This window comes from Haliotis asinina, chromosome 1 (genome assembly GCF_037392515.1).
Source record: "Haliotis asinina isolate JCU_RB_2024 chromosome 1, JCU_Hal_asi_v2, whole genome shotgun sequence".
NCBI classification, from domain to species: Eukaryota; Metazoa; Mollusca; class Gastropoda; order Lepetellida; family Haliotidae; genus Haliotis; species Haliotis asinina.
In genome coordinates this window covers 96,197,849-96,215,947 of record NC_090280.1, presented here as the reverse complement: position 1 = coordinate 96,215,947, position 18,099 = coordinate 96,197,849, and the positions used below count along the sequence as shown (strand labels likewise).

The window sequence follows — 18,099 nt, the reverse complement described above, 5'->3', positions numbered from 1 at the left end:
CACTCCAAATCGCATTCCACACCTGTCATCAGGGACAAGTGCCCTGCCACTAAATGTGCTTCTGTTCGCTCATTCGGTGCATTCGGTGCATGATGCATTCATGATACGGTAGTGTTTATATGTTACATTCTAGCGCCCTACGTGCAACTTGGGCTGCATACGCCCGGAGGATCTGAGAGGACAATGGAATGAAAACTGATACAGTAATATCCGTTTATAACGAACTCAAAGGGACTGTTGTTTTCAGTTCGTTGTAAGCGAAGTTCGTTCTAAGCGATTCGGGAATGTTCGTGAATATTCGGAAATTACAAAGAATCGTCACCACGCCACTGGTTTCAGACAAGATCATGTTCACACAGGAAATAAAATAAGACAAAACCAACGAACATATAATTGTCATGGATCATTCACTTCATCATCGATCATGTATTTAATTCTGCATCTTTAACAAAATCGGTAATTTTGTGCTTCTGTGACGTCAGCCAATCATCAACTGACTTGCTGTCAACAGACGAGCTTTCTCCGTGTGTCATGGCTGAACATATCCCTCGTCGCTTCTTAAATCTCTCTAACCGCAACTGATTGGCCTTGAAATTTGTATGTCCAAGTCTGCTGCCATGTCAGTCTTGGATTTACCGCCTGCATCTACAGCTTGGATGATTTGGTATTTTGTGTCGAGATTTAGAGCTTTACGTTTCCGTGACAAGCCTTCCATGCTGACTTGAAAGAAAGACTTCCCAGACAATGTCAATAAGATTCACAAGATTAAATAAATGATAAAATTTCACAGGTAAGTTTATTTTATTATCCCCTTGATCCCATGTGAGGAAGCCTGTTTGTTTTCACAAGCTAATTGGTGACACGTGAGATGACACGCGAGTGGTGTAGTTTGACCGGTGAATGTTGTGCTTTGTATCGAATGCATACGTTATTCTGATTATCATTTTGTTCAGAAACAAAACCCCAAACATTGTGAAGCAAGTTTTACCTAGATGAGTAGCGAAGAAGTTAAAAAGTGCTAATAGTTGTACGAATTGATGTTTGTATGTCACTGGAAGTAAACATTATAGCCCTCCTTACCCTTGCCAAATGGTTGTCTGGTTGTATATTTAAATGCTTAAGTAGAGGATGTGCATTAACTTTTCAAATTAATGACCCATTATCTTATTAACTGACATACTGTAGAGATATAGAACGTCAGTGCAATAGAACACGTTGGATGCAAAGGACTAATGGTTGAGAATCTATATGAATGGATCACGGATGGCGCCAGGTATTAGGACAAGAATGTTCTGTCGGGGCCTTGGCTCATGGGGTCTTCTTCAAGAACCTATCCTGAATCCTTTTCAAAGGAGGCACTGCCAAAAACTATTCTATATATAAATACCAAATACTTGTTCATAACGTTTTGAAACTTCACCGTGCCTAGTGATTTATAATCGTAAACTGATTTCTGCTATGTGCATTTTGTTTCTAAACGCTTTATAAAAAGAATAATTACAGTTATTTACCTATTTATGTTCGGGTGCATCTGGAAAAGCTCAGTAATAGGAGGCTTTAGGAATAACACAGACCCAACACTGCCAGATTGTACATATGATTTCTTTGTCATTGCTCAAAGCAAAGGCAAATAAGCGATATGGACATTGTGATATCAATTATCTACTCAGGTGTTGCTGTTTTTTTCCGTAATATACTGAGGGTAACAAATAAAGGAACATAGGAAAAAAGCGTTTTAAAAATATTTTCCAATTTTAACCAACAGCTCGGAATAGTGTTGTCGAGGAAAACTCTGAGAATATAAATAGGAACAGTACCATGAAGTGATGTTCCCTTATTTGTTGCCCTCAGTATATCATCATCACTGATGACAAGAACATGGTGAAACTACCATTGTGTTTGTACGTCCCTGGCTGAATAGATAATGAATGTCACACGCTGAGTGGAAACTTACAATTTCCTTTCATTTTTGTACCCTTTATTCAGTCCGAATGCCCAGGGGATACACTACCAAAAGTTCCCAGGTGAAATCCCCAACCCCTTCCACGAATAGAGACAATTCCAAATGGTAAAGGCATATCCATAGGCACCAAGGTCCTTTCATATACTCTTCGATTAAGGAGATGAATGTGACTTCACTAAATGCTGGGATTTAGGGGAATTGTCTCAGAATTACAGCTATGAATTTTCATTGGCACGGCTCTTCATCTCAACTATGTAAGACTATTGAGAAAGCTTCTAATGTTTGTGGCGTCTTAAAATGTTTGGTGTCATATCTAATCTTTATTCCTGGGCCGTTGAAGAAACTGCAGTGTAATATTTTTACGGCAGTATTACACTAGTGAAATACCGCTTGACGTATGACGTCAAAATGGTTCAAAGTTGTGACGTCATATCGCTAATGACGATGTCGCGATTTTACTAGACCTTGCTTGACTTGAAAGCTGAGAGTCCTCACACTGTAGGCAATTTCGCCGCTGTTTCTGTCAGTTTCTGTTGGCGGGTACTAAACAGAATACTAAATTCGCTTCCGTGAAATACCATTTTTATTAGACTCGTTAAAGATTCGTATCAAACTCTTTTTCGCTCGTCTGATACCACCAGCTCATTAACTCGTTTAATATAATGGTATTACATGAAGGTCGTTTAGTATCCTCTATATATGACGTCCTAGTCCATGTCTCAGAAAACAAGAGTAAGGTCACAACAAAAGGAACTAACGTCCCAGGGTGATAAACTTATACTGACAGATGAAAATTATTGCAGAAAGTCACCTACATGTATATCCATGTATGTAGGAAATACTGTTGTCGACCTCTAGTCTTGATAGGGTCACACTGTATGTGAGGAACGATCTCCACAAATATGTTCAGCTGTATGATGTGCACAGAAATGTTCAGCTGTGGTCTGTGAGTGAGTGGATGAGTTTAGTTTTACGCCGTTTTAGCAGTACCCTAGCATTATCGCAGCGGGGGACACCGGGAATAGACCTCACTCGTATCCATGTAGGGTATGGAACGAGGGTTATCGCTGACAAGTGAACGCCTTACCCACTAGGCTACCTCACCGTCACTTGTTGGTAAGTAGATCAAGATTGTGACTGTAAGGCCATCAGTGTATGTTTAATTCCCCTGTATCTGTTAACAGAGCACCAGATCATATCCCCCTTTTTGTAGGGTTCATTGTTCCTGTAAAGTCCGTTTAAGTTGCACAGTTGACAAGAGGAGTACCACCATCCACCGAAGTAAAGCGAGGCACAGTTTTCTTTCGACATGTCATTGTCCCTGTCAACCGTAGAAAATCTGCTGCCATTATGGGAAATGAGACAGTCGAACGAAAGGGCAAGGTGACCTGGCTTGAAGTTGGCCACAATCAGCTGGTATTGCTCTGCTTCGGATCGCACCCGGAAGTCGCCGTATTCAATATTGTATGTGATATTGTCAAACGTTGTGAGCTGGATGTGAAGTCTGGTATAGCCTGCAATGACAAACAGTTACGGCTTCAGTATGTGAATGATTATAGTTGAAGTAAATAGAACCGATAGTAAATGTCAGTCTCAAGAAGTTTGGGGTCAAAACGTAACACCTATAAATATCAGAACATGTCTCACTACAGCTACAGACAGGCGTAAATAGTGAGTTAGTGAGTTAAACCTTTAAGTCACACTCGCAGTATTTCAATCCGTATCGTGACTACATCCAGTTATATATTTATAATAATGATAGGTAAATGATATAAACCCGTCAAGTGAGGACAGTAAAACAACTAGTTTATCACAGATATGGATTTGAAAACACCTGTAAAGAATTTTTAAACATTTTAAAACCATACAAGACAATACAATATTACAGGCTATAGGCTGCCAACAACTGAAGGTAGATTGTTAAGAGGCGTATACAAAGCTGTGACATTATTGTCAAATTCTCGGGGTATCAGATCAAATGGAATACATATCAATACCAAAACACGTGTTATTAAAGCTACAAACATAGTGACATAGAGCCGTGATGTAACTGGAAACACCTGAGGTATGGGATCAAAACGTGACACAAAAAGACTAACCTTTTATAATAGATGTATACGACTGATCCCTCACCATACTCGGTGGATTGTCGCTGACGATAAAGAACTGAGAGGCAAGCCTAAAATCCATGTCGTGAAAGGTTACTGAACATATCGGGTAATCATGCGCCTTGACTTGGTGTGTTTCCTTATGATCACCGTATTGTGTGGTCCAAACCCATTTATTTACAGACCGATTAACAGTTGATTAATCCACGTACAAGAAAACACATTTTCGGATGTTTTACTAATATGGCAAACAATAACGAACATGTGAAAAATTGATCTTCGGTAACCCTTGTAACCCTTGGTTGTCGTAAGAGGTGACTAACGGGATCAGATGGTCAACATGCTTGGTCTGGTTGACCCATGTCATCGTAACCCGATGCTCATGATGTCAGCACCTGGATTGTTTGGTCGAGACACGATTAGTTTGTCATGGTATTCCTCCACTAATAGTTTTAGATCTACGCATGCCATTATGAGAACTGGTTTATTGAACATTCGGTGAGTATATTCTAACTGGTGATGGATGATAATAAAGAACAGACACGTCGCGTATTTTAATTTTGTTTCACAAACAAATCAAATCAAGCATAGGCAGGTGCAAATCTAAAAACTCCGTATAAGCCACAGTCAAGATATGTTTCAGGAAATGAAAAGTCACGCGTGATATTTTTTGAAGGCGCTTCATTGTCATGATGTATTCAAAACACACATTTTCATGAGATGGCTATGAAATGAGATGGCTATGAAACATACCTGTCCCTAATATTATTAGAGATGTTTCTGGGAGATTAGAAACAACGATCATACCTTTGCGTGTCAACTTGTGAATGTTCTCATTTCCAAACCAGAAATCTCCATCTAAATCACCAAAACCTTCTCTGTATTCTTTCCATGTCCGGGTGAAGTCCACGTCCCCATCCCTTCTTCTCTGTATGATGATGCGAGGTGGCGCTGTACAAGGAAACGTTTCAATGAGTGAGAGGTGAGTGAGTGAGCCAGTGTGAGAGTTAGTGAGTGAATGTTTTAACATCGCTTTGAAGAGCGTAGCAATTCATGACATGTCAAACTAACGAATCTGTGTGTATGAGAGAAAGTACGAGTATGTTTTTCGCGCGTGTGTGTACGAAGAAATAGTAATTATTATACGGTGTTTGCTACACCACAAGGCAAACCGATTGAATGCATCAACGTTACACAAAGGTATGAAGGTAACCTTCTTGCGCCTAACAGACTGCTTGGGTTAAATCGGGGTAATAATAATCAGATTTTCGATTATACATTGTGCATGGAGTAGTGCGCATGAGAAATGTACTATTATTATTTACGTATAGAAGGAGGGGGAGGGGGGCTGGGGGGGATCGACCCCGATGTTTTCACATTGTCTACCTAAGAAGTGTTTTCTCTATCGTATATACCGTCAGTGATGGGTAATTACAGTGTAAATGGCCATTTAACGAAGCTACGTAACAATAACTGAAGCGCGCGTAAAATCAATTTAATAACTATAAGTAACTATAAGTAGATAATTTAACCGCTTCACCTTCGTTGGCCCGGTGACCGTGCGATAGAACGTCTGCCTACGAATCAGAAAATTGCAGTTCTAATATCTTGTCGGTATACCTTTGTCTTGTGACTTTAATCTTGAACGATACTTTTCAATTGATTTCAAACACTCATGTATAATTTGAATGTTGTTAGTTAGGAAAAGTAAACAGTGGGAAGCGGTCTTACTAACGAAAAGTAAAACCTGTCCCTCCAAAACAAAAACCTCAAATGCGGTTATTCTGGGAAAACAAGAGATGTCCTAACATAGACTGAGATGCACACTTTAGGTTTATATAGATTAAGATAGATATACAACAGAGAGGGTTTGGGTGATCCTGACACAGTCAGGCCGGTAAGACTCTTCATTAGTTCAGGGCCCTCGCCCCCTCTACACGCAGCCCAGACAGTGAATGGGACTTCTCCCAGGAAACGCTGAGTAGTCGAACACACCAACAATATGAACGCTCACCAACACTGCAGCCTTCTGAATTACCCAGCTTGTCAGAAGGCAGTGCACCCGGTGGAGAGCCCGGGCACTCTCCTGATCTGCGCCAAGACATCAGGAGGTACAAAACCAAGGGCACCAAGAACAATGGGGAGCCTGACGACAGTGTATTTGGGATGCAAGCGAGACATTTCAAAGGCGAAGTCCGTATATTTATCATGCTTTTCCTGAATCTTGCCAGTCACACGACTGTCAAAAGGGACAGAAAATTCAATGATATAAATATCCAATATATGGTGGTATGTCCAATGCGTTCTACCTCATGCATGCGAGAGTATTGTTTTACTGCAATGTCTGAATAATGCCCAACCCTATACACAAGGTGATGTATTGATGTGTTAGATATGCACGTTCTTACACTTGTTGTACGCTGAGAGATTCACTGCAATGCCCCATGCTATCAGACCATGTATACACACAGCATTGCCACATACTGACTACCAGTAGGAAAGGGATAAATGTTTACCGTAATATATCAGATATGCCAACTCATATATATACAGATTATGATTTTGGAAATTTATTTGGGTACGAAGTGTCGATATATAAATTATTTGTGTTATATATGGTGTCTCTGTCACAATACATGCACCATTCAGAATGAAGGTCTTAAAGCTGTAGTACATCCGCTGCAAAAGAGAGAAAAAATGAAACTATTTTTGGCAAGTCAAAAGGTTACTTTCTTACCGCGTTGCCTGCTTTAAACTTTATTCAATGTATATTTTTTAAGAAATAGTAACCAGAGAGATCGTATGTTGGCAACGTGGGTCGGTAGAACGGTGTAACACAATACGAAACATTTCAAACTCCAATTATCCAAATACCTGAATGATTATGTTAAACATGCAAGGCGTGGGTCACACACACAGTTGTGGCCATGGGAATGCATTTCCTTTGTGAGAGTCTGTGGTAGAATAATGTGAATTCCGATCGTTCTTGTCACTTCGTGTTGGTCGCTATGGTTTCGGCCAGGTCTTGGAGACTAATTATATTGTACTTTAATGTTAATAATAACATATGAATAGTGTTTTTTCCGCCCGTGAAAGCATATTTCCATCAATGGTATTGGCCGAATCAGGACCAGGAAAGTGAGAGTTATTTATACAAACCTGATCCATAGGAACGCCTGCCCAGAATGAATCAACGGATTCAAAGCACAGAGCGACATGAATCATATTGTACCCATTTTCCGGAACCGTTGTAACGTTTACACGTAACGCTAATGAAAATAATATGTTTAAACACTGTACCTTCATCGCCAGTTTCCTTCTTATAATAAACAGCATTTCTCATCTGAAAATGAAACCGAATTTTAATATTCCTTGTGATACTTGGTGATAGTTATGTTACCCTACTGTCGCACGTCTTCAAGTGTTGGCAATTATTTTGTCAAGAGTTGTCAGTGAGGACCCGGTCTTCAGCAAACAACATGAATTCCAGTGCTGTGTTCATTAGATTGTCTGGTCCAGATTTGATGATATATTTACAGATCTGGTAATAAAGCTGAGTTGAATAACAAACAAACAAACAAAACAACAAAAATTCATAAGTGTATATTTGTAAATCAGGAGCTCTTTAATTCAACATCACTGGAACACTGGGTACAATACCAAATGGGGAATCACCTGGTATCGTGTTTGTCACTAAATCACACAATTTGGTAAATGTCCTCTTCACATTCATCTTCACGTCGACATTGTTTCAGCCATATCGTGACGAGAAGTGAATACATGAGAAACGCATAGGGAATTAAAACCTGTTGTCGATGGATTGTCGTCTAACCAGTTTTACCACAGTTATAAGCTATAACTAGTTGATAGCATTTAACAGGATAGAAAACAAACAAAAAAACAAACAACAGCACATCTTAAAAAGGGGTAATAGATCAAAAGTTGGACCGAATGGTGAAGACGCTGTACGCACTAGTCGTATGTGACTCTTATTAAAAAATTAAATATATTTCATGAAAATTAAACAAACAAAGACGCATGCGGCGAGTAACACTCACAGAAAATGGAAGCTTGTGGTGGTTTCGCCTCAGTGTACTGACGACGACACATAGTACTGCCACACAGGCAACTATGAACGCAAACGCCAGTACTGCTAAAACTGTCAGACCACGGATGTGACTTTTTCTTAAAGGTCTTCGGTGTGAAAGCCACACGTCGTCACACACATCGAATCTGTCCCCGACCATGCCGATGTCTGTATGTTGCATGTTTTAGGATTACTAGCGAGTCTCGTTAAGCAAACAAAGACATATGACAGGAAATGGTGTAAATTTCGAAATACTTCCTGGTACCGGTGTAATATTAGAAACGAAACCACTGACCCTGAATATCATTACTGTGTTAATCTACCAGGACGTTCAGATATGCAATCAGTGAGTGGGTGTGGTTTTATGCCGCAATTTTCCAGCAATATGACGGTGGGGACCCCAGAATTGGACTTCACATACTGTACCCATGTTGGGAATCGAACCCGGATCTTCGGCGTGATCAGCTAACGATTTAATGATTAGGCTACCTCACTGTCCAGAAATGCAAGCATGATGAATGGTGTTATTAACTGACTAATTTCTATTGTGTATATAGTCAGATGTAAGTGATTTGACTGGTGTTTGGGATGATACACCTGTTGGGGTGTACCGGTGTATCAATCCGGGTTTTGTTTCCTTTCCCGGTGGTATAATTATCAGGATTTTATTTGGTCCCTGTTGGTAAAGTGATCCGGGGGAGTCAGATCGACTAGAGCATATGCCACGTGTACACTGCGCTGTCTTTAATGTGTCGGGGGTGCAAACGACAAGGAAAATGTTTGAGTAGTTTATAATTGGTATATGCATTGAATTATATTTCTGTTAACCGTTCTAACTCTGTAGCTGTTCTTGACATGTCAGGCATGTGTATCATGTATCATGTTTTCGTGGTATTTAAAGTTGACCTGAAATGATCCTGGATATAACTGACCTTCAGCGACCCATGCTGACAAATAAGGATAGTTGACGCAAGTAAAGTCATACATGAAACCAGAACTGTTTCTTGAATATACGTTTGCCACCGGGAATTTGATACCGGAAGTACGCTGGGTCCTATCTTGCACATCGCAAGTTGGCGCGGGCAAAGGGAGCCGGGAACCGGCTTAGTACCGGAAGCTGTGCATCCCGAAACATACAGGCTCTATATAACTTTTACGAGATAAACACCTATGTTTCATCGTAGACAAATGGATTTAATACTGCTTAGAACAGCGTTCAGTTAAACTAAACGCGTGCCTTTGTTCCCATGCCCTTGTTGTACACGGATTTACACAAAAATCCGCATATAACACAATTATTTGACCTGCAGCATATACGCTTTGGGCTTTCCGTTGACATGGTTACCATTAGCTAATATTTCCACAAGATGACATCTTTGAATATTGCCCCAAACACCATTTTCAGCGACTGTTTATTCACCGTTGTCATGGTTGTACGTATGCCGTGTGCATCACCCGTAAGCGAGCGTACGCTAAATAGCATTCTGAATCGTTCGGGTACGAACCGTTTCGAGATAAAAAGTTCAAAAGGTATGTGCGAATGTCCCCTTTCGCGATTTGGTAAGCTGTGTTCTGATTGGTCAGTCTCAAAGGTTTCCTGACCCGACCTCCCATGAGGTTTCGTTAGACTCAGTAGTGGAGTGTAACCAAAAGTACTGAGGATAAGTTCACTTAGACAGCACGCTGGGCTTAAGCGCGTTTTATACCCCTCTCAGCTTAACATCTCCCACTGTAACCTGAATGTTTATGCTACACTACAAACAACTAGTATACCTTATCTATGAGTGATTAGTAATGGCCCAATAAACTATTTGACGCCATATTACAATTGTTGTAGGGAGACGTTGCATAGCTGTATTATCTCGGTTATGACATTGAAAGTGAGGCTTTCAACAGTTTGATATTTTGCCATCGTTGATATCTTTTCCAGTTCCAAAAGCTGTCGACTTTTGTAATACCGTCAGGATAAATCCAGAGAATAATGAGTCTCTCTCATCCGTTGAAACAATTCCCATGACGATGAAATGGAACAGATGGCACGAAAACAGTTAATTCCGTTTTCGTTTGCCAAACACAAAGAAAAACTAGTGGTAGAGTAATACTATGGTTTTACGCCGCTTTTATCAGTATCGCAGTATATATACGTGAGTGGACACCAGAAATGGGCTTCAAACATTGTGCCTATGTAGGGAATCCACATTTAGCATAACGATCGAACTCTTAAACCATTTGGCTATATGGCTGCCCCCGACAATAGCTAGAGATGAATACGTTATTATATATCAGTCTCAGTAAAATCAATCTGGGACTGAACCTGTATTGAAGAAACAGCCAAGTATACTGACATCCTCGTGCTCCTGGGAAATGTTAAGTGATATATCCTGATCGCTTTTGTTCCACTTATATGGGTTATTTCTAGACCAGGATGTTATCTCCGGGTCAATATACAGACAGGGAAATATAGCATCCTCGTACTTGTGAATCACTTGACATATGAATAGAGTACACGTGCTGTGATGACTTTTCCCATTCACAACGGACACCTCTTCAGTCTGCCTGTGTTGTAAGTTTTGGACTGATACATAAAAACAATTATATTTTTAAGAATATCTTCTCTACTGAATTGTCATGCCTAGTCTTTGTTACATCTAACATTGTGTGAATGTTACAAAGCAACCATCACTCAATAAAGAAGTCGAGCCCTTAATGCTCCCTCAGATTTGACTGTAATTTGCGATGTATTTAGATTTCACAACTTCTGCGGTGGAGTTGAACAGACAGACAGACAGACAGGTTTTATTCAGTAGTGAAGGCCCAGTGGCCCATAGTACAGTTAATTTTTCTTTTTAACAAATATTGGTCACGTGACACGAAATTATGGTTTTACATGTAATTTAAGGATGGACATCAAATGTTTTATAAAAATGGCAGCTGATTTAATAGAGTCATCGTTATTAGATTTAAGTATTTTATATATCGTTTGTGGGGCATCATTAAAGCATTTTAAATACTTCCTTCGGCCGGCAGAGAATGCCTCACAATCTAATAATAGGTGACGTTCGTCTTCAGTTTTACCAGAAGAACAGTAAGAACATGATAAATCTTCTAGTATATTTTTATCTTTTCTATAACGCTGTATTTTTAAGGCATGTAGAGAGATTCTAAATTTACAAAAAATTATTAAAAGGGACTTATCATTAAGGACCCTAATATATTTTTCAGGTCCAAACATCGATTTACATTGTGAATAATGACTTAGAAAACTCGATGAATTTACTGATGCGTGCCAATTCTGAATGTATATATCTTTTATTCGTTGTTTAAATGCTGACAGAAATATTTTTATATCACCAACATCTTGCTTAAACCAAACATAAGAAAACCCGCTTGAAAATAACACATTTCGCACACCCGAAGCCCAAGAATACTTTCCACGTTTGTCTAGAGATAATAATAATTGATAGCTTTGATACTGGTAGCGGTAATCGGGCATTATTATAAGTTTAATCCAGTATCTGATAACTCTCATTTGACTCTCAATATGCATGTTATAGCGTCCTGTATCACCAAGTACGGCTTTGTTGGAAGCAAATTTACCTACAGTAAGAAATCTTTTAAAATATGATACATGCACATTTTCAATGGCTTCGAAGTAGTTTACTCCCCAAATTTCAGATCCATATAACAATATTGGTGCTATTTTAGTGTCGAAAAGTAAACAAGCTGAGTCAAATGAAATAAATTTATTAGCCTTAAAGAGTTTGGAAATGGGAAATAATGCCTTCCTAGCTTGTGCTGCAAGAGTTTTAGATGCCATGGACCAATTTAATCGGCTAGAGAATAAAAGACCCAAATATTTATAATATGAAACAACATTCATACTTTTGCCCCGGAATAGCCATTTTTCCGAATGTGCCACTATACCCCCATTTCTAAAGACAACTATATTAGATTTTTCCATATTCAACTCTAGTCCCCATGTGTCACAAAATGTTTGAAGAATATTTATCTGTCTCTGCAGTCCGTTTACCATAAATGAAAACGTAACAATATCGTCTGCAAAGAGAAGTAAAAGTAAATCTTTGATTTGGGGAGTAACAAATATTCCATTATTACATGATTTATACATATCATCTACAAGTTCATTAATAAAGAATATGGAGAGTACGGGGCTTAATACACAGCCTTGTCGCACACCAGCGGAAGTATTAAACGATTCAGTGTTGCCAGAATGAGTTCTAACACAGGCTGCTACAGAGTCATACATGCTTCTTAAAATATTATACATTGTGCCCTGGCATCCTTTGGTATGTAACATAAATAGCAATTTCTTACGGTCAACAAAATCAAAGGCTTTCTTAAAGTCGATGAAAGCGCAATAGAATCTCCCTTTAGGGTCTGCAGAGGTACTTTGTACATAATGACTGTAATATAAATAAATTATCAGTTGTACTATAATTGGATCTAAAACCAGCTTGAGCCTCGTCAAGTAGTTCGTTTAGATCAACCCAGGCACGTAAACGCTTTTCTAATATATTAGCAAATATTTTTCCAGAAATATTTAGAAGAGATATTCCACGATAGTTGCATGGTTCTGATACACTTCCAGACTTGAATAAAGGGACAATTATGCCTATATTCCAAACCGATGGGAATTTACCACTGTCAAGAACTACATTAAATAAATCTTTCAAATATGACACTAAAGAAGTACAAGTACATTTGTAAAATGAGGGAGGGATACCGTCATGCCCCGCTGCCTTATTCCATTTCAATTCATTTATAGATTTTATTACCTCCTCTTCGGTAATTGGAGTTGACAAAACACCATGCGAGAATGAAAGCTCTTCACAATCGTCACAGTTATGCGTTGAGACGAAATCGTACACTGATTTATCAAAATCTGAAAGCTGTTTTGTATCTCTACAGGAAAGGAGACCTTTGAAGTAATGATACCATTGGTACGGAGAAATATTATCTGTGGGAACTGTTTTCTGAAGATAGCGTTTTAACGTGCTCCAAAATATCTTACAGTCAGGATTTCTTGCTGCTATTTTAATATCATCTGCAGCTTTGGCTAGATAATTATCTTTTTTTAATTCGCAACATTTTTAAAATTGTGTTTTGCATTCAAATAGGAATCGAGGTTAGAATCGCATTTATGCTTTCTGAAACAGTTTAAAAGTCTGTATTTTTCAGACTTAAGTTTGCCACATTCTTGATCAAACCAAGGAGGTTGGCGCGATTGACGGTGATAAGGTGTAGTGAGTCTGATAGCTCCTGCTCTAACGCCGGATAATTGAAGTAGGGATGTAATTTTTGAAATGGCAGAGTTAACATCAATATACAGTAGATCTCTGAAATCATTCAGGATACCATTTCTTTTATGAGGATTTCGAAGAGCATCATACCACTCTAGATCTTGATCAGAAGTTGTTTTATCAAAGGTTACAACCTGTAAGTCATCAGTAAAACATTCAAGAAGGTTTATGGTAGACATGGCGGAACATTTCGAAATTTGCTGCATCATTAACACATATGTCCGATGCAATTCACTATTTTGACTTATATCACACGTTTCCGAACTATTTCACGTGAATAATTAAATTTGACAAAACTTAGCATACATTTATGAAGGGGTCACCGGCGGTGCATTATCTTTTCGTGAACACCGGTATCATGACTGGATTGTCTGGTTCAGACACAATTTGTTTGTTGATGCTGCTGAAGTAAGTATATGCTCATGATATAGTCACTTTCGAACAATCGAGTCTGCTTTTAGCACATATTTCATGTGAATGTGAAAAGTGAGTGGGTGAGTCACTTTAGTTTTACGTCGCACTCGGCACTATTGCAGCTACATAGCGGTGGTCTCTAAATAATCGAGTCTGGACCAGACAATCCAGTGATCAACAGCATGAGCATCGATCTGCGCAACTGGGGACCGATGCCACGTGTCAACCAAGTCAGCGAGCCTGACCACCCGATTCCGTTAGTCGCCTCTTACGACAATTACGACATTAATTTGAGCGTTTGTCCAGGCCAGTAACAGGGTTATGTGATCGTGTGAATGATTTGGATGTTACCTCCTTTATCAATATTCAAGGAATGCCACGGTGAGAGACACCAAAAATATACTTCACATATTACACCCACGTATGGAATCGGGTCTTTGAAAGAACAAATCCTGAGTGTTACTTAAAGTTACACTGATGCCAAGTCCGCAGACAAGTGGATTTTGACAACTACCAACCGCAAAAACATTGTGTTGTGAGAACGCATCTTTAAGGTAAAATTATTGGTTAATATCAAAAGACCAATAACGTTCCACTTAAGGTAAAATGAATAGATAATCCTAAGAACGATCAGTTTAAATGATACCCACAGTCATTTCAGCAAAACACAAGAAGCAGATGTGAACAGCTTTTATAGTGAGAATACTATAGATGTGATGTGAACAGCTTTCATGGTGAGAATACTACAGATGTGATGTGAACAGCTTTTATAGTGAGAATACTACAGATGTGATGTGAACAGCTTTCTTAGTGAGAATACTATAGTTCGGGATACGTGTTGTTATGTTTTGGCAACGATACAAAACTGCATACGTCTTTGATAAACCAACCTACGTTTTAATTACGATCTGGCAAAAGCTTTCATCCCTTCATGCATGCGTACACATTCGGTTTGAAAATATCCTTTGCTCTTTCATAGCCTTGAGAGCCATACCTTGAGAGGGATTCCAGGAACGGTTTCCACAAACTAAGGCTGGCTGTGAAGGGCGATCAAATATATAAAACAAAGGTCATTCTTTAAAGAAAACGTTCAGATTAGGCAGGTGATACTCTTGAAATATAAAGACTCAACAAGATACCGAATGGTTTATTGGATACTTGTCCCAGGAATGTTTCTGGAATGCGCAGCATGCCACATATTCCTAAAGGAACAGCACAATCGCCGCCAAGTCAGTGATTGCGGAACACGGGAGATATGTACACCGACATTATCCTGGCTAGCGTTTCTTCTTCACTAGACGAATCCATGTTACTGGTCATTAGTGAGAATCATTATGAGTTGTATGCGACTTTAAAGTACACAAATAACAAAGTCGTTACGATTTGTATTGCTACAACACAGTGGCACGATGCTAAGGGATCATCAACCATGGATTCAAACCCACAGTCTGCTGATACTACTGCAGTTACAAGGGACGTTTACAGCTTTCTGAGAAATAGGAGGGGGAATGCAGCCTTCTGATAAAGGAAGGTGCTCACTTCATTTTCAGAGAGTTTCAAAAGTCATTTAGTAAACGTTCAGGACAAAATGGAGGGGTGTGCACCCCTGCATAACTATACGGTATTATAATGACTACGTTTTACGTCTGCTTGAAATAATGGCGTTAGAAATACAAAGAACCGCCATCAATGTCTCAAACAGGTAATCCTCGACTGTCTATTATGTTCTGATACCAGTCTGGAGAAGTCCCACCCTCAAGAGACGTTTGACCCAACCTAAGGCTGTTAGTTCCATGTTTAAAGTTGTGCAGTACCCGTGGAAATCAATTAACTGATGCTTCAAAGAGAAATGTAAATATATTTGAGAGGGCTGTGAACTGTATGGACTGTATTCATCTATGTATGTATATTTCAAGAGTATCACCTGCCTAATCTGGAAGTTTTCTTCATAGAATGACGTGAGAAATACAAACAGCTTACATCCCTGTCTCAAACACATTACTCAGTCTCTTTCTAGTTACAGTTTGATTGTTCACGTCAGTTATTCTGTTTTGATCTTAATCTTGCTTGGAGAAGTCCCACTCTCAACATATAGCATTGATCCGCTCATCACGCCTGTCATGGGTCTTATGTGTGAAGCTCGGTTCTGGTATTTCCAGCCGGATATTGCTGGAACAGTGTTAAAAGCACCATTTGTATATTATTGGCAACAAACATAAGGTGATGGTAGGCTTTTACCGACTTTGTTGTTACATTTAAGTAAACAAAATAATGTTTCAGAGAAGAAGCGTATGTAGTAATACATTTATGAGGGTTGAACTGAATTGAACTGTCATTAGTTGATCAGAGTGTACGGTGACGTGTAAGGCGTCCTTTTGACATTTGCTCACGCGTGACCAGACATCAGCTATTTAGAAGAACATTTGAGCGGCTAGTCGGGTGTTTGCTTCTCGCTTTTCTGGTTAGACATGAGGAATGAAATTAGCAGCCATGTTCGGGTCTTTTGCTATCTTGTATTGCATGGGCTTACTATCTTGGAATTTGCCGAAACATCAGAGTACATGTGCACTGACAATGTACCGTTTGTGGAAAAGGGGATAAAAATGTTAAATGCTGAAATCCTGTCCACAAACGTCAGTGGGCTGATGACCTGTGCACGCTACTGTCTTGGGAAAAAGTACTGTGTATCATTTAACTATAATTCAGAAAAACGTCAGTGTGATCTCAACTATAAGTCGTCAAACAACACAGACGCACAAGTGGGAAGTTTTCCAAGTTTCTTGTTCTCGGACATTCAACACTGGCCACAACGACTGTCTGCTGTGTGTTCCAACCATCTGTGTCCTCTCAATACCATTTGCATTCCTGATGGAGACGCTCCAGTTTGTAAGGTGTCTGGTTGTTTAACGACGGATCTGCCTGCTGTTCCCCATGCGGTTTTGAATACCACAGTATCGGCTCGGGAGCTTCCTATAGGAACAATTGTGAAGTATATGTGTGAATCCGATTTTCACCCAGAAGCCACTGCGTCATGTGGGCTGAGTGGAAATTGGTCCTACACAGGTTGCCGTTTAGCTGTACCATCATCCTGTCTTGAGGTGAAGCAGTGTGGGCCGTCCAGTGCTGATGGGGAATACTGGATTAGGTTGCCTAACTTCGATTTCTATCCAATTCGCATCTACTGTCACAATATGACAAGCGGGAATCCTGAAGAATTCCTGACACTTCACCATGAAAATTATGGTATTTACCCCAGTAAGACTAACCGGCATTGCAAGGGGGAAACATATTTGTATCAGACTTGTGAAGGCCGTCAAGGTGAAGTATGGTACTCGAAAATTAGAGTTGATCCAGTCACGATGTACGTGTCAGTTGATGACACCACGTATGCAAACATTTCACAAACACCTCCTAAGTACGGACACGCGAAAGATTGCTATGGTAGCAACGAAGATTTGAAGGTCAGGCCTTGTGGAACGAAAGGGGAATTCATCATCGATCTGCGAGGAACAGGATGGATCGTGTCAAAAGACCAACAGTGGGTAACTGTAGGCTACAAATCAGTTGTGGAGGCTTTGTCCAGAAGTTCAGAGGGGGCTGTTATCCATCTAAGATGTGGCGGATTTGATGGAGGCTGTATTCCCAAGGGCTGGTTGGCATTGGCACCGAATGTGTTAGACAACATCAATGAAAGTTCCGCCGTCAAGTACCTATGTAACTGACAAATGTAAATGTCAGAGATGATGAATTGATCACTCATTCTAAAACGGCCCTTTCCCTTAACACTACCAGTAGATGTCATTTTTTTATATTTATCGATCTGATCCCTTGATCAGTGTAAGTATCGGTCTCAGCAGTGCAACAACCTGTGTAGATTATTACAAATTCTCCAATAATTATCCGTTCCATTAGCGTTGTACATTTCTGTTCTTTGAAAGGAATTGCAGTAGTATTTTGTTTCTGTTTCATGGGAAGTTTTATGTGTTAAATCAAAGGTGATTTTAGCAGGTAGAAACATTTGAATGTGTAATGGTGATAAAACGCATTCTCACAAGAGCACTGAAATATGATTCTACAGCCACAGATATTTGTATGTTTGTCTATAGTGCATTAAGGTTCAAAAACGTAAGTACGAACAATGTTCTGGCATGCTTTTATGCTTGAGTTCATTATTGTGTTTGACATTGAACTGTAACGGTGTTGTAA

The 18,099-nt window shown here is 39.5% G+C and overlaps 2 protein-coding genes across 2 annotated transcripts; one reads left to right on the top strand and one right to left on the bottom strand.

The window, feature by feature from the left end:
- Window positions 1–777: 777 nt before the first annotated feature.
- Window positions 778–8,366, bottom strand: LOC137284720 (ficolin-2-like). Its single transcript, XM_067816643.1, has 4 exons — window positions 8,130–8,366; window positions 7,372–7,414; window positions 4,879–5,022; window positions 778–3,477 (listed from the first exon to the last, which is right to left on the bottom strand). Exons 1-4 carry the CDS (start codon window positions 8,337–8,339, stop codon window positions 3,089–3,091), a joined length of 786 nt encoding a protein of 261 aa, XP_067672744.1. The 5' UTR covers window positions 8,340–8,366; the 3' UTR covers window positions 778–3,088.
- A 7,995-nt stretch (window positions 8,367–16,361) lies between these two features.
- Window positions 16,362–17,615, top strand: LOC137286057 (A disintegrin and metalloproteinase with thrombospondin motifs 9-like). The gene has a single exon (XM_067817772.1). The coding sequence runs from the start codon at window positions 16,362–16,364 to the stop codon at window positions 17,613–17,615; it is 1,254 nt and encodes a 417-aa protein (XP_067673873.1).
- Window positions 17,616–18,099: the final 484 nt, after the last annotated feature.

Bases quoted from the DNA above. Each gene is read 5' to 3' on its own strand.
- LOC137286057 (XM_067817772.1), top strand. From the start codon at position 16,362: ATGAGGAATGAAATTAGCAGCCATGTTCGGGTCTTTTGCTATCTTGTA.
- LOC137284720 (XM_067816643.1), bottom strand. From the start codon at position 8,339: ATGCAACATACAGACATCGGCATGGTCGGGGACAGATTCGATGTGTGT. The intron at 5,023-7,371 runs GTACAGTGTTTA...TTCCTTGTACAG, and splicing joins GAAGGAAACTGGCGATGAAG to CGCCACCTCGCATCATCATA. The intron at 3,478-4,878 runs GTATGATCGTTG...TTGTCATTGCAG, and splicing joins TCACAAGTTGACACGCAAAG to GCTATACCAGACTTCACATC.